The 25,795-nt window shown below is 45.3% G+C and overlaps 1 protein-coding gene across 3 annotated transcripts; it reads right to left on the reverse strand.

Moving 5' to 3' along the window:
- Positions 1-3,420: 3,420 nt before the first annotated feature.
- On the reverse strand, positions 3,421-24,265 carry ITIH4 (inter-alpha-trypsin inhibitor heavy chain 4). 3 transcript variants are annotated; one of them, XM_040590167.1, is made up of 23 exons: positions 24,176-24,265; positions 20,094-20,254; positions 19,690-19,794; positions 18,847-19,009; positions 18,651-18,761; positions 18,443-18,571; positions 17,449-17,565; positions 16,702-16,870; positions 15,633-15,749; positions 13,934-14,115; positions 12,885-13,067; positions 12,180-12,319; positions 11,393-11,547; positions 10,847-10,879; positions 10,464-10,520; positions 9,282-9,314; positions 8,606-8,659; positions 8,258-8,296; positions 7,669-7,782; positions 6,845-7,019; positions 5,201-5,355; positions 4,268-4,370; positions 3,421-3,756 (listed from the first exon to the last, which is right to left on the reverse strand). In XM_040590167.1, exons 1-23 carry the CDS (start codon positions 24,248-24,250, stop codon positions 3,681-3,683), a joined length of 2,646 nt encoding a protein of 881 aa, XP_040446101.1. In that variant the 5' UTR covers positions 24,251-24,265; the 3' UTR covers positions 3,421-3,680. The 3 variants fall into 3 exon arrangements, with proteins under 3 accessions (XP_040446101.1, XP_040446100.1, XP_040446102.1); XM_040590166.1 differs by lacking the exon at positions 24,176-24,265 and adding an exon at positions 22,295-22,403; XM_040590168.1 differs by lacking the exons at positions 8,258-8,296; positions 24,176-24,265 and adding an exon at positions 22,295-22,403.
- Positions 24,266-25,795: the final 1,530 nt, after the last annotated feature.

Below are 25,795 nucleotides of genomic sequence, written 5' to 3' on the forward strand. Positions count from 1 at the left end.
GCTTCCGTACTTTAGTATTTTAATTTGAACTTAACTTTTGAATGCCCAGATCTTTATAAATCAATGAAATATCACAGTTCCAAACAGCACTCGGATTTAAATAAGAGTAGCTGTCTTTTGGACAGTATCTTTTTCCTGTAAGACCCTTTACTGGAATGCCAGCAAAATCTTCCAGTAACACTCCTCCCTCTGTTCCCATAACAGAATTTATGTACATGTTTCAGGGCAAGCAGTATCCCAGTTATTTATATCTTAATTTTGCAAAGTTTAAGCTATTAGTTCTAAAGCAAAAAATAAGTAGTTTCTTTCTTTCTTTCAGCTGTTTTTCAATTAAATCAGCTGTAGCAAGGCAATCATAGTCTTACATGGCAAAGTAGAAAATGTCCATAGTATGGTAAGGCAAGGAGAGAAAGTCAGCTTGTGGGAAACTAGAATGCAGGCACACATGAGGGAAGAGAACTGTAGTGGGAAAAACAGAGATGGCATCAGATGCGATGGATTAAATTGGAAGAACAAAAGTAGAGGTGAACAAAAATCCAACAGAAAAATCAGGGAAGAAAAAAACAGAGGGAAAATATACTTACTGTTAAATTTATGGGATAGACAAGCCTCCTGGAACCAAAATCTTTTACTAAAAGCTGAAGTTTTTTAGAAAAAGAAGAAAAACAATCCATTCTTGTGGGTAGGGGGGTTGTCACAGTGGCTAGATATCTCTGCCTGCTAAATTCAGACACAAATGATGAAAAACCAGTTTCTATAGAAGGTAGAAACTGAAAAATGGGAAGGTAGGGAGAGAAACAGGCAGGAGTGAGAGAAGACTAGAAAATTGAAGCTAGTAAGGTTAAGTTTACATGGTTCTGAAGTTTTATTCTAACATAATGAATTAGTTGGAGTACGATAAAATAATGCAATGATCCATTTTGGATGCTGAGATAGGAGCTGTGGGGCTGCCCAGCCGGGCTGCTCCTGCACTCGCTTGCTCCATTAACACAAAACCCCAGAGCAGCGGACGCGGACCTCGACCTACCCGGCCAGCAAAGTTTAGGCACGAGGCAACACTGACCGCAGCCTCAGCCAGAGCTTTCCTGTTTAATTTAGGGGGTGAGACAAATCTCTGGAGCTGGCAGGAGTCTTGTTGGCTGCGACTGAATTGTCATCCAGAAGTTGACCTCGGGGGCTCTGGCATCCTTTTGTGTGGCTTCTGGGGCAGCCTGAGAAACTCCCACTTACACCGGAGGAGACAGAAAAATCTCCTTTTTAGTATGTAGTTCTTCCAAGGTTCCTGCAGCCTGGGAGATAACTGCAAATGTAGCTCAAGGTAACAATAAGTGAGAAGTAGCAGATGGATGCTTACAGTTAGATAAAAGTTTTACTCCTACAATATTGGTTAAAAGAGAAGAGTGTGAAATATACTGTGTATTCTGCACTGGAATTAGAAATTATAGAACGCAAAATATTCATTACTGTGTCTGCCTTCAGCTTCTTGAGCAAGAGAAAGGAGCGTAGGAAATCAGAAGCCCATCAGAACTCGCTTCAGGGCTTGGAAAGGACAGCAGGTGAGTGACTCGACCACAAATTAAGATCCAATTCAAGTGAAAAAAGGGTGGAATGCAACACATGGAAGGGGAAGCACACGTGTAGAGGGAAAGAAGCACTGCAGAGAGGAGCTGGGCATCGCAGTAGCCAGGCACACCAGTGACACAGGGCTGCTGTGGAAGAGACACCCCTGTGGGTACCGCTGAGACCCGAGAGGCCCCATCAGCGGGGCTGGCCGCAGTGCGGATGCACGTTTGGAGGATAGGAACAGCTTTGCAGAGCTGTTATAAAAAAAGGGGGAAAACCCACCAACTGCGTAAAAAGTTGCTGTGAGGAAGGCTGAGAGCCGTTTTGCTTCCAATCCATCGAGGTTAGCAGGATCTGCCTCTTTGTGGGATCTGCCTCTTTGCAGCAAGGGAGATGCGGGTTAGCAGGATCTGCCTCTTTGTGGGATCTGCCTCTTTGCAGCAAGGGAGATGCGGGTTAGCAGGGCAGCGGGCTGCCGGGGCGATAGGGAACGGCAGGCATTGCAGGTTTTAGTGGGTGGGTTAGAAGAGCAGCTCGCAAAAATGGTCTGCACACACCTGAGCCTCACTTAAAGCAGTGGGGACTGAGCGAAATCTGCCCTCTGGCCGTGCCTCACTGCTCCCTGACTTCCACACTGTTTGCTGTGCCTGCAGTTAGCGGGCAGGTGGAGGAGGGAACATGTAGACATCCTAAAACTGAGAGCAGGGAATTTTTAATTTGCAGTAAGTCTGCTGGTAAAACCCGGCATCAATAGCATGTAATTCTAACACCAAGTTAATTTATAATGGAAATAATCTCCTGCCTTTCAAATTGGTAAGCCTGTTTACGATGTGGTGAAGCAAGTGATCCAGTGTTTCCAGTTTCCAAATTCCACATTGTTTGCCATGTGATCTGTCCAGCGACACCTGCATCTCAAGGGTACAAGCAATTCACGAAAACATGCCTTGGCAACACGTCTACACAACTCTTTCAAAAACTGGGCTTCTAGTTACATAGTTTGTTTTATCTTACTGACTTTGGCAAAAAATTGCTTCTCTTTTAGTCCATTGCTTTAAAAAAATAAGTTTTTTCCAGTTATATGTTATTGGCGGGATAGAAAGCAATTTTTGTTTAACCTTCTGTAGTGCCGGCATATTTATAGGTCAAAGGTAACAGGAAATTCTAAAACACAAAATCATTTTGGAATTAAAATTTATGAAAAAAACCTGAAGACTAAAACTACAACTTGCATTCCATGGGCAGAAGCTTCTGTGGTATGTCTCCTCTGAACTGTTACCCCTGTGCACCACGGGCTGTTTTGAGTCATTTGTTATATGTAAAACGGCTTCCAATGTCTGCAAAATCTTGTAAGAAACGGCACCAAAAAAAGCTGCGAAATTTCAGGGTTGAAATGCTGGCTTTGGCAACAAGCCAGAGGTCTGTTCTGCGGATGGATTTAAAGCAGAGCCTTGGGAACTTTGCAGCACTGAATGGGACGGTGTGTGCCTTGTCCTCCCCACGCATGGTCCTATTGCCGATTTCATCAGCTTTGACCACTGTTGCGGATCAATCTCTAAAAGAACCTTAATGGGGCAAGGCTGAGGGGTTTTTCTCCGTAAAATAAAAAAATGAGAAAAATGGTAAACTAATACTCCTTTAAACTTCATACTCCTTTTACAAAAGAGGTAGTTCAAGAACACCATCATTTGTAACACCATTCAAAAACACCATCTCATATATATATATATACACACGAATAAAGAGTGTAAATTTTAGAAATCTATTCCTGCTTGTGTGACACATTTGTTGGACTGGGTGATGCCATGACTTATTTTCATTTGGAAACCTAGGTCTGTGTGTCCATATCAAGCTGTGAGCTGACATTATCAATTTTATTCAGTTCATTCATATAAATCTTCAATGACATAACCACATTGAGTATTATAAACCATTTTAAAATAACAAACAAGCAAGCATGTACTCATCTTGAATATAATTATTTCAAGGTAAAATATTTGTGGTATTTGTATATAGTAACAGGTAAGGCTTTAACTGTGTGGTTTTCTTGATGAGCCAAAGTATCAAAAACATTTGGAAGCGCATCATTTGCATAGTTTTCGGTTCCAGAATACTCTTTTCTAGGGAGTTAGATCTATCGACCAGCAGGGAACAGGATCACTGGCTGACTCAAGCCTGTAATCTTTCTTGTATTGCCTGAAACAAAAGCAAACCAAGAGAAATTTGTGATAAAATAATCAGAAGGCAGGCCCAGCATCAACCTCTGGCCTGCAGATGGTACAAGGAGTCCGAGGGCCTGCGTGTGCCGGGGCTGGGGGCAGCGGCGGGGGGTCTGTGGGGACAGCGAGCAGAAGCCGCGTGCTTACAACATTCCTTCCACATCCCGGGAACTTGCTACAAGCAACCGAAATGTAAAAAAAAAAATTTTCTCATGGTAAATCCAACCGAAGAAACACCCTCCACGTAAACGTGCAGCAGAACCTTACTTTATCAGGCATTTTTCACACAAACCATAGCCCCAGGGAATGATTTTCCCCTCCCTATGAAATAGGAACCTCGAGCCCTGTAGCATCACTGAACAAGCAACAAATGCAGGGCATATTCTTACAGGAAAACACTCCCTTTAGCTTCATTTTGTTTTGATCTGCGCTGTTTGCTGACAAAATGCATCTCAAAACACGTCCGTCACTCATCCCAGATCTGTTACCTGGTAACTTTGTGCTCAGATCCAGACACACTTAGGAGTCTTTCATCCGCTCGCTGATTGATGTTGGAATTGTTCTCAAATCGCACTTTTGAATAAAACTGACCTAAGCAACACACAGAGAAATAATTTAAAAATACAAAATATCTGAGTATTGGTGTTCATTTAACCGTAATGGCAGCTATAACACCAGGAAAGCCGCTGTCTGCCTCAGAAAACAAACAAACAAACAGACCACATTTGGAAGCTCCCTTATAAGTTCAGAATATTCCTGTGTTTCTCCTGTTATCCCTAGCATCCCTCCACAGAGAGACTCAGCCTTGCTCTGATGGGGTTTCACTACTTCTTTTTCTTTTTTCTTTTTTTCTTTTTCTTTTTTTTTCTCTGCAAAGTTTTTGAAACAACTTCAACTTCAGTCCCATCAGGATTTTGGGAGTTGAGAGGTTCAGAACCAGCTGGCTTTCATTTTCTAACCCTGACGGTTCACAATTTTATGTCCATTATTTATAGTCCATTATTTGACATCAAATGAATTTGCTGCATAAATTATGCCCATTCTACAGCACTGCTGAGGTTGAGCCCAACTATTATTTTAGCTTTATTGTAATGTTTTCTAAAGCCATACTAGTCTCTTTAGGGTGGTACCAGCAGTGAGCAGAAAGCATTATGTTATGTTTCCTGGGTGAGAGCTCCCCTCCTCGCAGAGGGGTGCAGTAAAGAAATGCTGAAAAGAATAAATTAAATGTAAAGTTTCTCTTGAACCCCCGAATTACAGCATTCCTTTTCATGCTTTTCATGAGCTTGTCAGGACCGAAGTAAGTAAAATCTGAATAAGGGCTTACGATGTGGCTGAACCGCCCCCCCCCCACTATATTCTTCTTTCAGGACCTTAGTTACAATATTGTCTTTGCTACATACATTGGTAAAGATACATACCCAGCACTCCGCTGACTTGGTCAGAAAAGCGGTCGGTGTTCAAGAAATACAGCCCAAGGAAATCATCTGGAAACTTTACTAAGGAAATTTTTACTGTGACCGCATCAGACAACGATGCTGTAACGCTCCTTTCCTTCTCGACTGAGACTCTCAGCCTAGGAAGTAAATTATAACATTATTTCCAAGAAGAATATGAAGAAAGAATATGTATTTAACTAGCTGACATTAACTAATTAAAATAATTTAATTTTAACTTTTTGTCCCTTTCCTGCATTTTTCATGATCTACGGGTGGTGATTTTTAAGCTAGAAAATATTAAGTAACGTATCTTTTCTGTCTGCTGCCCAACAGGTCTTTTTCTTACCAGGTCACATACAAATACACCAACAGAGGAGAACTGTTCGCTGGTGAAAACACCTCATTATCCATAATGACAAGAAATGCTTGGATGGAAAAAAAAGAATACCTTTTCATCATTTTGAGGAGTAAAAAGGGAGACTAGATAACATAATTCAATCTACTTTATGGACAAGTGAAATAATTTTTTCTTAGATATTTTGCAAATTTAGAATATATATAGGTTTTTTCATCATCAAAAGCATAGGTTTTTTCAGACCCTGCCTTTCTTCTAACCCGTTAATTTGATGCTGACCCCAGGCTGGCCTGCGGAACACCAGCATCCTCCGTCATTCTTGTCCCTTGCGGGTCTGGTGCGACAAAAACACGCCGGCACGCGCTGGCGTGCAGAGCGCTGCGGCTGCGAGGGCTCAGCTGCTTGAAGCAGGGGAATCACTCTGCTTGGCAGACGACAAATTATGGAAGGGCATAAATCCAGCATGTTCTTCATTCCGTTTGGATTACAAAAATAATTGAAAGCAGTTGTTTTAGGACTTCTGTTATTGCCTAGAACTGCCTGGAAGGGAGGGAGCGCAGTGTGTCCTGGCTGCCCCAGACCAACAGCAGGTTCCCCCGGAGCTTTATCCCTACAACGCAAAAAAGCTGGTGGAGCTGGCAGCACTTAGCTCTTTCTTGTGGTGGGTAAGGATCCTGCTCTAATTAGTCTGACAAACAAAGTCTACGTTTCAAGTACCCTTTCTCCAACAGCGGGCACTTAGTTACAGGCAGCTATTCAAATGCTTTATGCCTCCCAATAAAAAAAAAAATGTCAGCTGCCCAGATGTGAGTTATTGCTAAAACTGAGGAGGAAGAAAACTTCAGCCTGTGTGGAGCCCAGTGATGTATAAAAGAGACAGTAAATGTCAAAGCCATCACTTGGCGGTACCCGCCCGGCGGCTGGAGGCACACAGAGCCTGGGTGGCAGCCGGCACGGCGCTGGCGCAGGGGCTGCGGCGGGTCCTTTTCTTCGGAAGATAAATGTTCTGCCTCTGACGCTGAAGCAGAAAGGCAGGCTGTTGTTTTGCTTCTTTAAATCAAAAGGAATGGAGAATTAAAATCAAACCTTTTTTGTTCTCTGTACTAGAAATGGGACATTGGGAAGGTTCCCTGCTTTGGCTAACGCCGAGTTATGCACTGGGTAAGGGCATTTGGAAGCGTTTGCTTGAGCAAACGTGAAAACGGAGGCCTGGATGAAAAAAGATCTGATGCATTTTCAAGTTTGGGAAAGAACAGGGTGATGTTTCTTACCCCTGGATGGTGGAGGTGGCTGACTCCGTCCATGGCAGCCGAGTGCTCCCGTTATTGTGGCTTAGGACGATCTCATCCGTGGAGACGTGGATTTGTGTGGGGGGATTCACATAGCTAATTGCAAACTGCACAAAGTGATTCACTCTGTCTCCAAGTTTCCCTGTCACCGTGAGGCCTTTAACAACATTAGCACAAGTTTGTCAAGCGACTGTGCTTTTAAAGTACAAATGATCTCAATAAAACTGCTCCAGCTTTGTTGCTGAAACAGCTTCAGTCTTAGATCTAGTTTGGGGAGGCACAGTACGCCGGATTTCAGCTCGACGTGCCCCAGGGCTGTGGTGGGGTCACCAGAGTCCGTTTCCCCCCATGTTACCACCTCCTCTCACAGGGGTGGCTCTGCTCCATAACCAGAGAGCTGGCAACTGGCGCCTGGGGGCCACAGCTCCTCCGAGGACCACAGACAAACCGCAGCACGTTAAGAGCGTTCGTCTTTCATTAGCATGTAGAGACCATGGGGCTTAGGGTCTCCATGTCCTCAGAAGCCCCCAGGGCTGGGCAGGGGAAAACCCTAAAGACCACAGATGTGACAGGAGGAGAAGGAGGTGACCCACAACCAGACCTGCGAGAAGTGCCCTCAGCTGTTGCAACAGTGAAAGTTAATATTGGCTAATAGGAAAAATTAACCACAGCCTCTCCGGTGACTGCCAGGCAGCAGTGTGACAGCCCTTCACGAGAGGGGGGTTATTCCCAAAGACACCAGCTGCTCTCCTAGACCACAGTGGCTCTCCTTGCCCGTGGTACCAGGGGCGATCTGGCTCACTCACCTTGCTCCGGGTCTGACAGCAGGTGGACAGGAGGCTGTGCTTTTCCATCAGTATTTAAACAGATTATTTCATTTTGTTTGGGTAATTGCAAGAGAAGCTGTGGATATTCGTTGGCTGAAAAGGCAGAAGAACAATATTAGCACACAAGGGAAAATCTAGTTTGTACCCTTTGGACAGGCACAGCAAAATTTATCGATTTATACCTAAAATATTACTTACAGCTTTTACAGAATAAAATTATTAAAATCCTCACAGTAATCATTATTGAAAAGCACACCCAGACACAGCATCTCAATATGAATGAAATGGCAGATTTTTAAACTTAGAGTTTATTAAAGGACAATGAGCCCTTAAAAAAGGTGAGGCTGAAGTTCTGCTGTACTACATTTCTGTTGGTGGTTATATCCTTGAGGCTTTCTCATGGGATATAAGGATATTTTCCACTTAGGTGGAAAGAACCAGCCAAGGTTTGCAAGAAGAGGTAAAGGGTTTTCATAGACTTGATGCAGTCAGAAAAAAAATTATATGAAAAATTATATATTGCAGTTATATTGATGATTAAAATAGGACTAGTATAGGTATTACTTACCAAGAGGTTGTGCTCTCAATTTGTCTCTTACCCTGGCAACTGAAATACTTAAAATTAGTAAGAAGAGTTTAATGAAACATTTTGCTCTAAGTTGGCTAGCTAACCTGGAAGAATGCTGTGACAGAAGCCTTTTTAGCAGAGCTCTTCCCTGACTTCTACAGAGAGCTTTGCTTAAAACAGGACATCCCAACGGGGAAAAAAAGCACAACGCCCAGTGCCTGTTCCAGTTGGGATCGGCTGTGCTGCTGGGGCACGCTCAGCCCAAGCTGTGTGAGGGTGTAGAGCTGTGTTTTCCCCAGACCCAGCACACCCACCCCAGCTCCTCTTAACACGACTGTGAGTAACTACCTACTGACAACAGCTTCTTGTTGCTGCCAGACTGGGGCTCAGCGCGCCATCGACCTGAAAGAAAAGGTTTTTCCGATGTTCCACTGGTTTGTTGTCATGCCTTGCATCTCCCTTCCCACCTTTTGCAAGGGAATCCCTCCCACGCGTTGCTCAGTGACGTTTTTGGATGCAGCCTGTGCGGACCCCGTGCAGGCAGCCCCCAGCCTCTTGCTTTGTGCTGTGGGAGCTCCCAGAGCTGCCCAGCTCTGTCCCTGCAGCATCCTGGGGTTCCCTCTGCAGCATCCTGGGGTTCCCCCCTTGCAGGAGGCTGTGCCCCACATTGTCTTCACACAGCCAACCCCAGGACTGGTCAATTAATATTTTTTACACCCATTTCCTGCAGCTTAACTCATACATGCTTTTCCAGATCTTTCAAATTTAGTTTCAGGAGGTGTCACACTTCATTTCAGGAGGTGTAATTATTTTTTATTTCTGAAAAGGGACCAAGGTTGTTTTCAAAAGTTTATAGCTCATTATAAAATATCTGTGGACTGAAGTACATATAATAAAAACTAAATTGTGTATGAGTGGGCATCCACAATCAAAATGTATTTATTAAAGTAACGTTGTTATGAACCTACATATGAAACGAACTTTATAAAGTTATCCTGAACAAAACCAAAGGAAGAGCGCTTACCAGGAGGTGATCCACTCCTCAGCCTGTAAGCATCTGGAGAAAGACAAGAGAGTATCTGTATTTTATTCACGATTGCTTTACATATCTTACGGGAGCGTTTCGAACAGCAAATCTGTAATTCTCCAGCTGCAGCTCCCGAAGCGAACTACCTGCAGTAACGGCGCCCACAGAACTCAAGCAGTGACCCCTGGGAAGCGTTGCCAGCCAGAGGGTGGAAACGGACAAAAACTGCTGAGAACTTGGTGAGGAAGGGATTCACCAAGAGGGAGCCGATTGCCTGCTGGACACCGGGGGGCTCGCCCGCCTGGCACCTGGGGGCACGGAGGGGAGAGCGGCGGTGGGTGCAGCCGAGTTGCCCGTCCCAGTGCGAAGGCAGGTGCTTGTGGTGAGAGGGGACACCCAGCACCCAGCACCCAGCACCAGGCTCTGCAAAGGGGCCGGCTCCACGCGGAGCTGCAGCACCAGCGCAGGCTGGCAGCATGGTCCCTCCGGAGCGCTGCAGCCCCAGACCAGAGCTGCTGCTGGCAGTTACAAATCAGATGAGCTCAATGTGAGAAACTGCAACACCCGAAAAAGAAAATCAAAGCCTCCCTTGGTGGTCCCAGTAGCCCAGCACCCTGTTTGTCCCTTCTCCTCCCCAGCTGCTCTGGCTGTGCCGATCTGTCACAATGGAGAGCAACACTGCTCAGTGATGCTCTGCTGGGCACCAATGCCAGATCCAGTAGGAACATCCCTATGCCCTTCAGCAGCCATGCCTGCCTGCCCATCACTGATGTAGGGCTTGGCGCCTGCTACGGAAACAGGTTGTGCCGCTGGGGTGGCCTCATATTCTTCTCCTCTTGCAGCCAGAGGGAGCTTTGGGGGGGGGGGCAGTGCCAAGCCCTGCGTGCCCCTGGAGCAGGGCAGGACAGCTGCTGGGCCCTGCTTCTGCTCAGGGAGGCTTCTGCCATGGGAGTCCCCAGCACCACACTGAAACAGGCAACCCTCAGAGAACAGCATTAGAATTCCCTCAGCGCATTTCTGTGTAAGAACTAGAGCAAACCCAGGGCTCTTCACTACAGAAGCATAGCCATTATAATGTGTTATCATAGCTGAGATTATCAGATTCGTAACGCTGGAAGTTTAAAATTAATATTCAAACAGATGTATTATTTCTAGAAAGACAGAAAAAAGCCCAAATACCTAAGTCATCCTCAGAAGTCACTCCAAAGTATCTTGCGCTTACTTTTTTGACAGATGCTTCGCACATGGTAGGAAGAAGCAGAAAACATCACATTTACTGTTTACTAAAGGACTACTTTTCCTCATGAGTAAAGACAATTTTCGCCTTCAAGACTTTCCGAATGGAAGACTTTCTCCCTTTGCCTGTGTCACCCACCCAAACCTTGCACGGATCTTGGCAGTCATCGCTTAGGTTTGCTCCACATGCTTTAACAAATCTCAGATACTTCCCACTATAGAACAACCATCACGAGCTCAGGTTTTTTTCCTTTTTCTTTTTTTTTTTTTTTTTTCATTAGAGACTATTATGAAAATATGCTACTGGAAAAGAAGAAAACATTTACCTCCTACTGGAAAACTGCTGGGCTTCTCATTATCTAACACAGAGAAGAGAGACAGATCAGTATCATGCAGTCAACACTTAATGACTTTACCCTTGTGCAAACCAGACCCCCCCCCCCCCCCCAAAAAAAAAAAAAAAAAAAAAAAAGTGTGTGTTGGGCTTTGGGTGATGAGCTTTTTTTGTGTTAGAGGATTGGCAGACAGAGCACATGTCAGACTCCTAGCGATGGTGTGCTTTCCTCCCCCGCGTTCATTTTTCCACGTTAATGCTACAGAGGAAAGTGCAGATTCCTGCAGTGGCAGCAATGCTGAGTAACAGCTGTTACGTTACTTCCAGTTAATACTTAAACAAATTATTTTCCATTTCAGTAGTAGGGCCCGCTTCACCTTTTAAAAAAGGCCCGTGTGGTTTATTTTGGAAGGAAGCTAATCCCTGACCTCCTGCCTCCGGCGTGGCTCCCTGCCGTGGCACATTGCTATAAGATGAGCCTATACCGGAGCCCCAGGAACAGCACGTTTCAGGAGGGTGATTCGATGCCCCCATTTACCAGCTTCGGTGGGTTTGTTTGCCAGCTCCATCTGCTGCTGGCCAGTGGGTTTGGTGACCACCATGGACGTCAGGGGTGTGACGAAGCTGTACTGCAGGGACAGCTCTAAGGCTCGTGCCTCCAGGGCTTTCTGCTCCTCTTCTTGTGCTGAAACACTAAAGTCTGGGTTAATGATGAAGAAATAACGTACAGAGGCTGTGAGCAGGTCATCTTCAGATTCTTTTTCATATTAGCTGTGTCTCAACAAATATTTTTTGTTATTAAAGGGCGAGTAGTCTTACTGGGATAACTCAGCTGTTCTCATGCTTGAAATTATGGAGATGCTTAATTGTCTGCAACCCTGGAGCCTATGTATGGTTCAAATATGTAAAAATAATAGGTACATCAACTATTAAATGTCTTGTGGACATACTTATGGTTCTCTTTACTAACTATTGCCATTCATTTATCTACAGACAATATTTTTGGATGTGTAACAACAGCTCAACACAATCCATGCAATTAAAATCTATTTCATAGTAATGTCATGAAGAATATATTATATTATGTTTTCATGTATGTATATACATAAATATATACACATTTAATGATACAGCACCATCATAAACTGAAAAGCACCCCATGTTCCTCATACAGTAATGAAGTCTTCTGCCAGTATACTATGTTTTTAATACTATTTGCAGAAATATTTCTGTTTCTTTTTGTTTTCTGATGTATCGTTTGTGAATTAAGAATCTGAATTTTAAGTAGTTAAAACTTTGTAATACAAAACATTAAAATAGCTTACGATTTTTCCAGAAGCTGCTGAATGGTTAAGTAAGCCCACAGTCTCTCTATGAAATTTCCAAAGATGTAACTTTGATTTTGAAATACTTGCTCCTTCTCTCTGACGTTTGCTTCTTCTTTAAGAGTCAAGCCACCAACATGCTGAAGTGGGAGAAAACTGACCATCAAAAAAGCAGTTCCAGACTTCTTTTGTAGTCATATTATTAGGCTTAAAAGAACATCTTTCAGTACCAAAGTGCCCCTTTTGTCCTTCAATTTTGTCTTTTCCCACTGGAAAATGCAACTCCCAACAGCCCAAGTAACATGTGTTTTGGATATATATTTCTGGACTCAAAACAATGTTGAAAAAAGGAGGTAATTAAATTGTTAAATTTCAACATTTTTGAGATGAATAATTCAGGTTTCTTTCTTCATTATAAAAATAGAAACCAGTTCCCTAAAAATGCTTGAAGGGCCAAAATAGTATGGTTTTAGAAGGATTAAAATTGATGTTTGTTTGTTTGTGGATATACTTTAAGGTTTTTCTTTTGTAGCAAATTCAGGAGGGGAAAATTGTTTGAATTCTCAAATATTTTCCTGAAATGGGAAAACAGCTGAATGCCCAAATATAGAGAACATATTGTACACAAAAGACTTCCTGAAGTCTCCTATTGCACCATAAAAGACAGAAGGGAGATACGTTTTTCACAGTTAACTAAACACTTACTGACTGAGCTTTAATTTCTACTGGCAAAAGATCAAGCTCCTTGCTAATTTTCCCAGATACTACAATTTCCGATCCTTCAAAAAACAGCTCAAAATTGTTCTTAGTTAATCTCTCAACAGCATTTTCTGGATACTGCATTTCAATTTTCATTAATATTGGGGTAGCCACCTCTTGATAAAAGCCCTAAAGAGAAGCAGAGAAGAGAGAGTGTTCACAAATGACTGCAAAATTATGCAAAGCAGTATGTTGAATGTCTAAACCCCCCTTAAAAATAAGGTAGCAAAGCTTCTTCTTCAGCAGTCTAAGACTGCTGCATATCTAGAAAAAAAATAAATTCCTTTCTTCCCAAGGTTCAGCTCACCTTGTCCAGCCAGGCTGGTGATGCCATATAAACTGTATCTCCCATGGTAATTTAAGTACCCAAGCAGCATCCCCATTATCACCATCCCACCCAGCTGGGTGTTTTACTTCAGCCACTTTCCACAGCGGATTTTTTAAGTTTTATTGATCCTGAGGATTAATCTTTCTCTTTCTGGGCTAGTGTTCAGCAAACAGTCTCTGCACAGCCAACCAAACCAGGTAGAAGTGGCTTCCCAAAAAAGAGAATGTGCCGAAAGTTCTAACGCCTCGTCAGATGGACCCCAAAGAGCCAGGCTGGTGGTGCTGCAGAGCCCTTTTGTCTGTGTGTGCCTCAAACCACCCCCTGTTTTTTTTAGGGAAACCACAACAAACAACTTCCAGTGGTGGTACTTCAAGCGGCTTGAAAAGGGACCCAAGAACAGAAGTTTTCCCACCGTCACCCCCCCGGACAATTTGTCTGTTTGCAGAGGTACAGAAATGAGTGAGTTTCCAGGTTTGACCAGATGCAGCTGATCTGAGGAGGACTCCAACACTGAGTCATGGTTGGGGTACCAACCCTCAGATACCCCAAAATTAATACATAAACTCAAACCCAACTCTTCATCTCAGAAAATCTGTGGCTTGGCTGCTAAGACCAGGCATAAGCTGTAGCTGGTAGATGGCTTTTCGGCACATTCCTTAGCCCTGACCTGGAGCTGCAAGGCTGCGTCGGCGTTTTCATAGATACGACGTGCTATTCCCCCGTTGCTTAGGGCCATCTTCTCCAGGAAATTATAACTGACATCAAACCCGAAGCCGAGGCAGAACAGAGCGCATTTCCCACTGACTGCTTTCTGAACGTTTTCTTGAATTACTTCCACATTACTCTCACCTGGAATTGAACCAACAAGCATACCCTTGTTTGGTCGGGTTTTTTAAAGTACACAAAGACAGCGGCGGGTTTAATGGGAAATAATGCCTGAAGTCTTTTAAAAATAATTCAGAATCAAATATTAAAAATATATGGGACAGAATCCCCTTAGCTGAATTGGAGATGAAAGCACCACTCGGTGTACGGAGTGTTAGACCCTGATTCTCCCCCCCAATGACTCGTACTAACTCCTACTCCTGTCCTCATGGCGAAGTGCAAGATATTTTACAAGGCTGCGGGGGCCAGAGGAGGGTTTTTAGGACAAAAGGGACACACACTACACGTCAGCAGTGCAAGGGGTGGGAACACTTGTTCAAGCTGGGAAGACGAGTATCCATAAAAATGCTAAGTGTGATTTCGGGGAAGAATGGATTGGTTAATGGGGTAATTCAGACAAACTGCAAATTAACTCAGCTGTGCTTCTCCCCCAGCCCCCTCGTGTGATAAAAGGAAAAGATTTTCACCCCATCAGCTCACCCTGGAGGGCCACAGAACTGCTCTACCTGCATTTCCAGGCAGGAGCTGGCACTGCCTGTAGCAACACATGGGAGCAGCTCTGTTTTTTCCCTCCCAACCTGCTTTGCTGAGGAAGGCAGCGTATGCAGTGACGCCACAGTGTTCACCTGGTGTGTGGATGTGCAGCATGCTCAGGGTGTTTGAGACTTGGGCTGCGCTGAGCAGGTGGCACCATAAGCTGAATTTTGCTAAAAGACCCCAAACAAGTAAACGAACCCCAAAGCAGTACGGATCCTATGACCTGAAAGGCGGACTGATCTTATTCAGGGGCTTACAGCTGAATTAATATTGCTGGTCTCGGAGAGGTGCTGGGGCCACACAGAAGTTAGATAAACTCCCGTTGAGAACAAGTGACGTTTGTGCCATTGCATGGGGAGTTATTGCTTATTTAACCCACTATTTCTATCTCAACCCTCTGGTTTGTGCTATCAGAGCTGGTCACTAGTTAGGAGCTAGACATGGAAAAGAATACCAAACAAGAGGCACCTTGAAGATATCTCAAGTTTGGAGCAAGGAGGGTGAAGAAATCTAAGCAACACCCCTCAAATGGGACCATCCATAATATATGCAAAATTGCCATGTTTCGACCCAAGTGGGACCACACATAATATATGCAGAATGTCTGTGTTTCGGCTCTTAGTATTGTACTTCCACGTTACAGCTGTGCCTGGAGTATCTCCAGCATTTCCCTTGAGTTATAAACCATGAAGCCAATTTAGCAAAGCAGTTGCCAGCTAAAGGACGCGGAGCCGTGGGCAGGTGGGCTCTGCCATCCCCTCTGGCAGCCCTTGCCGGAGCCCTCCCATAACCATCCCCTCTCTGCCGCAGCTCCAGCGATAGCCCAGCCTGCTGACACCAAAGCTCTCCTGAAACGCAAACTGTGTCTACCAACATCTGGGATGCAAGTGCAAAAGATAAAAAAGAATCGAGGGGAGAAGAGGCTGAGGCTGGTATTTACTCACCAGAAGTGGGCTGGCCGTCCGTCAGCAAAATAATCATGGAGACGCTCCGTTCGGGCAGCCTCTCGGCTTTATCCAGCACGCTCACGGCAGTCAGCAGGGCACGGTTGATGTCTGTGCCTGTAACGAGAAAGCAGGCATCACTCACCTGAAAGGGATAATCATCGGAAGAAATCTGTGCACTTCATCTGCAGAGGCCCTGCAGAGTTGTTTAAAGTTTTCTGCAGGAAGTAATCCTTCAGAGAGGTGGGGATTTGGGGGGGTTTAGCCTACTGGGCTTAATTACAGTGTATTGTATTGTGATGGCAATGCTGGAGGATTCTTTTGGGAGCATTTTCTACACGTATGTCACGGGCAATACAAACATGTCTACAGCTGTTAAAAAGCACTTAAATAAACACACTGTCGTCTGTTAACCTGCATCTAAGAGATGTCTCCTAGCCTTATCTGAGAGGTCAAAGAAAAAAGCTGGGCACAGGTGGGCTTTGTTGGTGTTAGCGCCGGGGATAAGGAAACCGATGTTAACACTAACAGCATCACATTAACAGGAGATACGGCCTTTTAGATGTGTTTAAAAGTGAATAATAAAACGCATGGAGCGGTGCAGCGATTGAAAGGTTTCACACCTGTTTTGCCTATTCTGTTTCTGCAGCGCGGCTGACACAGGAGTATAACTTCGGATGCATTTTATTTTATGCCCCTGATTTTACAAGGGGACCTTTGATATATAAAAAAAGAAATAATCAGCTGATTGCTGTCAAATACTGAGTGAACAGCCATTTTTTCATAGAACAAATATACTGTTGGGAAATCTTGCAGCCATCTCTGTCATAAAAACCCCAAATGAAGCTTTGTGGCTTGTATGGTTGATAGATGTGATGCAGCCAAGCCGTCCACTCCCATAACCAGCCTTTCTATCCCACTCAGAACTACTAAAAACCGACTTGCTTTGTGAGCACTGACGGTAGTTCTGTGGCAGTCTATGACTGATAAAAATCACAATTTTATTCTAAGCAATATATTCTGTTGGGTGCCCGTTTGTGGTTACAAGCATCTAGGTGGTGCCTCGTACCTCCACCAGCAGAAAGCGTTTGCACGAATCCCGTAGCACTCGCCACATGCTCCGCAGTGGCTGGCAGCAAAGAGCTCTTCCACTCCGCCACTTTGCTGTTAAAGGTGATAAAGCTGAAATGGTCTTCTGGGCGGAGGTCTTGCAAAATCTTCAGCAGGGCATCCCTCGTCTGTGACAAGGAGAAAACAATCACTTGGACTATTTCTGCTTCTCTGCCAGAACCGGAATTGGAATGGCAGGGTAATAAGGGGGTTTCCCTGCAGCACTACTCAAGATGCAGCCCAATGATTTTATTTAGTCCTAATGGTGTTTTTCAGGTTGAGACCATCAGAAACAGCCAATTAACTTAACTTATGGACAAAAAAATGCACCTGTGAGGGCTGTAGCAGGCTTGTCTGCTCTCTAGCAAAGCTATATACACAGTCATCGGTAAAGGTAAAACAGACTAATTCTTTAAACTTCATTAAAGAAAAAAATTAGAAGCATATTATTTTGCAAAGATAGAGACAGAAAAAGTGCTGTGTGCCTTAGTGTTTGATACCCGTGAGAAGAGCCGTGTCAGAGAAGTGCTGCTCTCCAACAGCGTAAATCTGTGCGTACGTATTTTTGAGTGTTTCTGTAACGGCTGAAGATTTTGCTCTCCACAAAACCAGCACGTGCTTCAAAAGTGAAATCCACAGCCACCTCGCCCACCGGCCGGCGGGTGGGCCTGACGCCAGCAGAGGCCACTGCTCTGGGGTAAGTTACCTGCTCAATTTTTCTGCCTGCCATGGAGCCACTTCGATCTATAACGAAGATGACATTTTTGGGAAACACCGGCATTTCATGGGGTGCAAAGTAATGCACAAAATAGCCATTGACAATCTGAAATACAACATGTGAAATCATGTTCAAATGACACCTGGATAAATAAATATTGCATCTTAACATTCTGGCATAGCAAGGAGAAGGGTGCATGCCTAGTATTCTGTTCTTCTGGGCAAGCTCAAATCAAAGGACTATCAAAATGTATCTCCTAGCTGGAAGGGACACTATCTGTAGAGAGCAAATTACAAGAGAACAGCATGTATATGTGTGTGTATATATAAAATACATATAGTATAAGCCTCAGTGCCATATGTGTGAGATATCTGTATTATCACTGTATATTATGTTACTTCTTTGTTATCACATATTGGTACATCTCTATTTGTCGACTGTCATCTTTTAGCACATTTAGTATACTGTATTAATGAAATGGTATGGAAAATAATGTACTTTACTCCCTAGGATATGCTTTGGTCCATAAATATTTTAAAGTTTCTGTTCTCTTTAGTTATGCTTCAGTTGTCACAAGGAAAAAAAGAAAACCAAGCAGTCATTTTAATAGTTACATAAATCACATTCCTCTAAGCTTCATTTGTAGGTAGCCACAAATACACCTTAGATCAGCCAAAATAATAACAACAACAACAACAACAAAAATATGTCAAGAGACATCTATATAGTGGCAGTATAGATTTGGTATTGAAACAAAATCTGAAAGATTTATTTTGTCATGGATGACCCATTCTTGCAATGCATCTGTTGTCTGCGGGTTTACCGAAAGTCGGCACCGCTTTGTGCTGTCCCTGGATTGAAGAAAAGTTCTTTTACTGTCAGTCTTAGCATTTCAAAGTAAATGTTGATGTTTGGCTGATTTGACTTCACCTTCAGACTTATCTATGATCTGAAAGTGGTTTTATTTCTATTTCTTCTTTACCTGTATAACACCTGCGGTGGCACCTCTTTTAACGTCATAGCGTACAACAAAATCACCGTTGAGGAGGGTTTCGTCGAGTTCAGGATTTATCTTCTGTTGATCTACAGTTGGCTTAAATGAAATGTGAGCCTGCAAAGCAATCAGAAGAAAAGATTTAAAGCAACATAAAGCTGCCACTGGCGGCAATACGTGGCAGCTGCTGCTTTACCTTGGTTTCGGTCTGCACTTTTGTGAGCGCCTCAGTTAACTCATTTGTCATGAACGTGCTGTCCGTCTCCAAGAAGCGTATGCCTTGGGGTTCGAAGATGTGCACATCAATCTGACAGCAGAGAAGGCGGCATCAGCATCTTGGTGGGAACAGGGCTACGGTGCTCCCTGCCCTGCCCTGGTAAGGGGCAGCTCACCTGGAAATGCTTAACCAGCTGCTTCGGCCGGACTTTGAGCAGCAGCTCGAACTTGCCCAGCTGCCGCTTCAGCAGCTCCTCGTACATCAGCTCAAAAGTGACTTTGCTGGCGGCCGCAACGCTGACGGACACGTGAAACTGCTCCAGTTTTCTGTCCGTGATTCTGGCAAGGGGAGAAGAGAGACTTACCTCCTGCCGGGAAGGTTTGCTGGTGGTGGCCAAAGTTTATGAAGCGTGCTACGTAATGGCCAAGGGGACGCATAGAATAAATAAAAGTAGTAGCAAATCTTATTCATAATAGAGATTTTTTGCATGGCGGGTGGTATTATATACATTACTTATATTACGTTTGTGTGCTATGGGTGCTGCAGATGCAAGCTGAGAAACGGAGCAGAAACCTCTGCGTGCCTCAGGCTGGGACCAAGCAGAAGCGGGGTGAATACACGGGAAGCACAGATTAAATAAACCGTGAAAGCGTGATGCCGGCTCAAACGCCACAGTCTGCTGCTCTTGCAGGGAAGCAGCCTCAGCAACTGAGCATCATCCCGGCCTGGCAAGGTGCTCCCACGTGACAGCAAGTCCCAGGGCAGCACTTAACGGTGACACCCCCAACCAAAACCATTGCAGGACCAGATATAAATCATCAATATATGTGAATGTATAGGTGTGTATATAGAGAGAACTTACACACACCCACACCCTGTTCCTCCCAACGAGAAGCCCAGGCTGCTTTTCACATTTATCCCCACTGAGAGGTGCCTGGCTCCAGGGTTTAACCTGCCCCAGCCAAACGAGATGCCAAGGAGGAGCATCAGAGCAGCCTTACTCAGGGTGGCAACGTACTTGACGAGGCCGGCGCTCTGCCCGCGCGAGACTGCAGTGTCATATTCCTTCTGAGCAGAAACTTTCTCCTTTATTATTCCTGGGTATACTTTCCCGTCAATAGACCTGTTTGGTTTCCATAAAAATTAATTAATATTAGAAGGAAAGCGCTGGGGAAAGAAACAAGAGGAATGCTGCACTTTGTGGCATTCCCTCAGAGCATGAGCAGGGGACAGTGGTTGGCTCCCACATCCCTCCCTGTCCAGGAGGATGCTCCGTGCAGGGTCTCAGGGAGACTGGAGCAGGAGCAACAGAGCATTTTGTGTGGGACCCTCCAGAGCTCAGCTCTCTGTGCTTTTTGCTGGCTTCCACCCCCCAGCCCCCAGAGCTGCCTCCTTCACAGCACAGGCAAGGACTGGTCCTACATGGAGAAGTTGGTGATGAAAGCTGTCTTGGGTAACTCCACTTCAAAAGTTGCCTCTCTGGACTCATTAGCTCGGTTGACAATTTTGCTGGTGATGACGGTGTGAGCAAATCGTGACGTGACCTTGCAGTCCACGTGGAGGCTGTAGATTTCAATGGCATGCTGGAAAAAAAAAAAAAAAACAAAAAACCAGCCTGAAACAGAAACAGTCAGTTTTTGCTCCTTACCTGGGGGATGTTATTGGAAAAGTTTGGTGAGGGAACGAACTGTCAGGTCTGGCTGGAGCTGGGGTGGTGGTTCATGACCAGCACGGCCAGATATCTGCTCATTCGCATCTCTGCAGCTGTGACCGCAGCCCCATGCAAAATCTGCAGCTACAGCTGCGTGCTGTTGTTCCACAGAAGGCTTCTGTCGAGCCTTTTTCTGTGCTCTTCTCTCCTTGGGGTACCCTGAAGCAGCTGCTGTGTCACCCCAACACGTTGCCTGAGATTAACCTCAGAAAAACCAGGTGCCTCTTTAAGCGCCCAACCTATGGAGGAGACCTGCTCGCTTTTTGAGTGACTCTTTATTTGCTCTCCCAGCTGTTGACTTTGCTGCCTGTTTTTCAGCTCGGTGCCTCGTGTCACATAAAACGTTCAGCAGGCTGGAAACCCCACGTGGCCCTCCAGCCCCACGGCTGGTTGCACAAGCAGCAATGCCCTTTGAGCGCCTGTGTTTCTCCTGGTCTGGTGCTCCCAGGGCCCCCAACGCTCGAGGGAGGAGGGGACTGTCCCGGAGCTGCCCAGGAACACCCCATGGGGTGGCTGGACCGGGAATCTGCTGGAGCAACTACCTCTAAACACCCTTCTTTCACATTTGGGATGTCTGTCTGTTCTCGGCAGTGACACTAAGAAGGGCTGATCTGGCCATCACCAGCCTCACAACAGCCCAAGAGTTTCTAAAACTAAAAAAGCTCAGCATCAAAGCAGATTGTTGCACTTCCATTTTTACTTTCCAGCCTCACAAACCTTTTGAATGGCGAATTGATCTTTAGTTATTTTGATAATTCATCTCCGCCATCTACTTTGTTCGCCAATTAATGGCATCCACTGGCCTCTTCTAGCATCGAGTGCTTCCTGAGCATTCCTGGCACCTCCACTCGCACTCGCTGCCCTGCTGCGCTCGGACCTGCCTCTGGCACACCTGGAGCGGAGGCTCTGCCATGACCGAGGAGCCCTGAGCCGTGGCCCGCTGGGCCAGTGCAGGCACGTGGTGGCCATCGCGGCACAGCCCCCCAGCACAGGAGGAGGTTGCCCTCTACAAAACTTCCCCTGCCCAAACCCTGCCACCAGCACCACAGGGATGCTGCGGGGGATGAGGGGATGGGGACCCGCACCCCCCGCGCTTCCCACCCCCAGCAATATTTTAGGCTGTGACCAGCAGAAATGAGGGCGCAGTGGGGCGCAGCATGGTGAGGGGCATCGCTGTGCCCTTAGTGAGGGGGCAGGAGGGGAGCAGCCCTGGGGGGGTACCTGAAAGCAGTGGGGCACCTGAGGCACCACGGGCCCGTACACCGCATCCACCGACGGCTTCTTGCAGAGCCCCCGGCTGCCCTGGCAGCACCCACCAGACCTGTCCCTGCCACCCGAAACCCACCTGCATTTCGGTGGCATTTCACACTTTGGTGAATAGGAACGATGGAAATAAAACCCTTCCAAGACAAGGCTCAAAAATATTGATATTTTTAAAATCAGACCATTGGCGCGCATGATGCAAAACAGTTTGCTCCTCCAGACGGCACAAACAGCTGTCTCCTCCCCTCTTTCCCATGCCACACGCGTTACTAAGTGCCCATCAGAAGCCCCTGGCAGTGCAACGGGCCTTGTTCGGTCCTGCTGGAACTGTGGCGAGATCCAAACCCCAACCAGGTGGCTGAGGGACACCCACTGACCCCTCACATTTGATATTTTACATCCCTGCGCAAAAGCATGATCAGACACACCTGCAAATGCTCTCCTGCCACGTTTATACTGTAACAGCCCAAACAAACAACCAAAAAGGCCTTAAAAGGTCCCAAAGCTCTGAGATCACATCGCAACACACCCAAGGCGCCACAGGTGCTGGTTACCAGTGGTTACCTGTGCTACCTGGCCAGCTCCTGCGTACCGCCAGATCACCAGCTGAGCAAACGAGATATTGTCAAAAAAGAAATAGAGCAAATACCTTTTGAGCAATAGTTTCTGCTGACACCATGAGTGAGGAAAAGACCACCAATGTCAGCAGCGTTCTCTCCTCCATTTTGGGAAGACCAGATTTTCAAATGAAAACTCTGTTTATCTTGATCAGTTAATGAGTAACTTGTGCTTGGGGATATTATGTAGACTTTGAAGAGACCCAGCAACTTAGTATTTACATGTTAAACATAGGTAAAACTTGGACTCTGTTAACATTTATTTTTCCAACAGATCTTTGCTGTTAAACATTAGAATTTTAATGTTTCATAATGCATAAAGTTAAGAAATCCTTATGTTTTCTTTCTAAACTTAGATCTCACTGTGATACATGAAATCCCACTGGCAGATGAACTGATCTGTGCAACAAGCTGCATTTTTGGATGCATGAACCTCCACCACATCCGACAGTAATCATTTGAAAGGGCTCATCCTTAACATTATCTCAAGCCTTTCAGAGATTTGGAGGTTGCCAAAACATGCAACATTCATGTGAGATTTTACAGCTGGTGACTTCTCAAACCTTGCTCCTGCTTGCCCGTGAGAGGCATGGAGTGGCCCTCTTGGAACATCCCTTTTTGCTTCCTCGGATGAGCCATAATCCTTGTTCGTCAAATAGCAAAGTCAGTCGTGGCTTGTATTTACCTGAACAGTAAAAATAAAGTATCAGACCTTGCCTGGACTGCCAGGGGAGAGAGGCGTCGTCAGTGCCTGTACGTACACATATGTACCTGTACAAAGAGGACACAAACCACCCATAAATGAATGCAGCAGCTGTGCAGGGGAGCACATCTGGCCTGGTGCGGCCCTACCACAGCTGCGATGTATCCAGCTGGAGATGCTGCAAAGCTGCCTCTAACCCGTGTGCTCGGTGGGGCTGTTTGCACAAAAGGTGAGTGCTGGGAGAGCTCTGCACCTGAATTTACCTGCAAACTGAGGCTGAATTAGTAGACCAGACTAATTATGGTGGCTGACAGAAGTGTACTCTTAACTCCTGACGAAGTCAAGAACATGAGGCAGTGAAACTACAGAGCTACAGCTGGAAAACACTTCCCAATATACAATAGGTCATTCAAGACATACTAAGAGGAAAGGAAAAGACATCCTAGACTCTAAAAGGAGACCAATTGCAGAATGCGGTCATTACTCCACATCCACAAACTACCGATATTCTGCAAGACTTTTAAGAAATCTGGTCTACTTTTCATAATAAAAAAATTATCTAAAAAGATCAGTAGAAAACTACCTTTTTGAATTACTGTGGAAGAGGTACGCTAACACAGAAGGCCAGATGAACTAAGTAAAATGCTGACAGCTTTTGTAATGTGCTCCAGTAGACAAAGTGATTAAATCTAGCTGTCAGGAACTAGAGTATTACAATGATTACATTGTATTGTACAAGTATTACAACTCTCCCAGGTCTGCACCTGAATTTACCTGCAAACTGAGCGGGATGACTCTTTTCACCTCCTATTTTATAATAATATCTTCATCTAACAGGCACTCCGAGCAATTCCTTGAAGTTTTTGTTGGTCAAGGGTTGGCTTGTAGCCCTGGAAAAATAAATTGTCTTAAAAGTCCAATTTTGTACATAAATAATTATAGAAAGTGTTACATTAACACAATTCCTAAATCACATCCTCACTTGTGCGGTGTTTAGGTAGCCTTCTAACACAAGACAGCTCACATGACTATTTAAAAGATATTTCTCCATCTCTGAGTAGTAATAACATCTGCCTCTTCTACAAAGCATTTTTAACACCTTGTGGGGAAATAATTGGTTTTTTAGGTGGAGGGGTAACCAGACCCTGAGCAGAATCCATTTCAAAAAGTCACCTCATTGTTAAAAAAAAAATAAAAATAGAGCAAATACCTTTTGAGCAATAGTTTCTGCTAACACTATGAGTGAGGAGAAGACCACCAATGTCAGCAACGTTCTCTCCTCCATCTTGGAAAGACCAGCTCTTCAACTGGGGAAATCAAGGTAAGAAAGGGGGGCCAGGGAGCAAACTGCTAGGAGCCACTCCTATGCCACACGTCTGGGCTTGCTTGGTTGGTTGGAAAGCTTTCCGCGGGCTTCATTTGTTCATGCATGCCCAGCACAAGAAAATAAAATGTTTGAAATCTTGAAAATGTCAACAGGGCATGAAAAAATAACATCCCCCAAGGGCTGTAGTTCAGAGGATCTCTAAGCACACGCCGCTGCTGTGTCAGCCCCTGGTTCCTGTGTGCATTTATCTGAGCACGCGTATACGGGTAGAGTGATGTGTAAGCAGCCGGGGCTGTGCAGAGATGCAACCAAGACAGACGCCCCTCTGCCCCCAGCCCCGAGCAGATGAAGGCTGAGTCCTGCCCTCCCACCGTGATTCCCTGCCCCTCTGCCCTGTGCTGGCAGCTCCCGGGTAGCGGACAGTCCTTTCTCCCCTGAACCTGCAGGCTGTCAGCACAAACCACTGTTCCGTGTTGCTGTTTGACAGCAGGTTCCCCTTGCAACTCCACGGTAGGCGGTGCCATTGATTGTCCTGAATTAACAGAGAGATCCTGTGGAAATGCCTGCATCTGGGTTTGCTTCTCTGCTATTTTACAAAGAGTCCCTGGTGGCCTCGGATTTGTGAGGAGATGCTAACGCAGGGCTCAGTAGTTATAATGTCAACAGACATTGAGAAGTTCACCACGAAGAGTCTGTCGAGCACAGCCTGGTCTTACAAGGCTTGTGCTTTAAGTAACTTTAAAAAAAAAAACAACTTCATTTTTTCCAGGCAGACTGCTTATACTACTTGTGAATACCATCTTGTTTATAGCAGGACACGTAAATATGTACATTTTAACAGAAAAAAATTAAAACATTTGATTAACTGCTACAACTCATGTAATGCTTTAATCCCTTCAGATACACGGGTTTATACACTTAGTGGTCTAAGATCCTGAAGAGCCAAAGCTTTAGCTTTAATTAAGTGGATCTGCCGTCGGTTTTCTAATACCCACATGTAAAATCCCACGGGCGTTAAAGAGCTGCTTTAACTGCACAGACTTAGGCTGCGTGGTTGGCTCTGCCCCGCTCCCACGGAGGCGGCCAGCACCCGGGGAAGCTGTGAAATCCCTCCAGCATCCCTCGGTGGCTCACTGAAGTGGTTGCAGGAAAATCCTCGTGCTCAGCCTTGTCCCCAGACTTGAGCACTGTGCCCTGTTGCTGTATGAGCCGCCACCGACAGCCACCCCCACTGACATCCAGTGCCCACTGCTGCCAGGGCACTGGGCACCAACCCTGCAGCACCCGGTGCTCCTTGCTCCGAGGAATGAACATGGTGTGACATGATCTCAGATCACCTTGGAGGAGGGATCTAAACCCACCATCTCAACAGGAGACACTTCGGAGTGCAAAATTATCTAAACCCTCACACCCCCGGGCTTCGTTCAGACACTTCTCTGTCACCATTTCTTATTAAGAAAATGAAGGGAAAAGGGAGAAAATACATTTTCTGTGATTGCACTT

Source organism: Falco naumanni, chromosome 4 (genome assembly GCF_017639655.2).
Source record: "Falco naumanni isolate bFalNau1 chromosome 4, bFalNau1.pat, whole genome shotgun sequence".
Classification (NCBI taxonomy): Eukaryota; Metazoa; Chordata; class Aves; order Falconiformes; family Falconidae; genus Falco; species Falco naumanni.

Bases quoted from the DNA above. Each gene is read 5' to 3' on its own strand.
- ITIH4 (XM_040590167.1), bottom strand. From the start codon at position 24,250: ATGGAGGAGAGAACGTTGCTGACATTGGTGGTCTTCTCCTCACTCATA. The intron at 18,572-18,650 runs GTAAAGCAGCAG...ATTGCTTTGCAG, and splicing joins AAGTGCAGACCGAAACCAAG to GCTCACATTTCATTTAAGCC. The intron at 8,297-8,605 runs GTAGTTACTCAC...TAAGTATTTCAG, and splicing joins CAAGAAGCTGTTGTCAGTAG to TTGCCAGGGTAAGAGACAAA.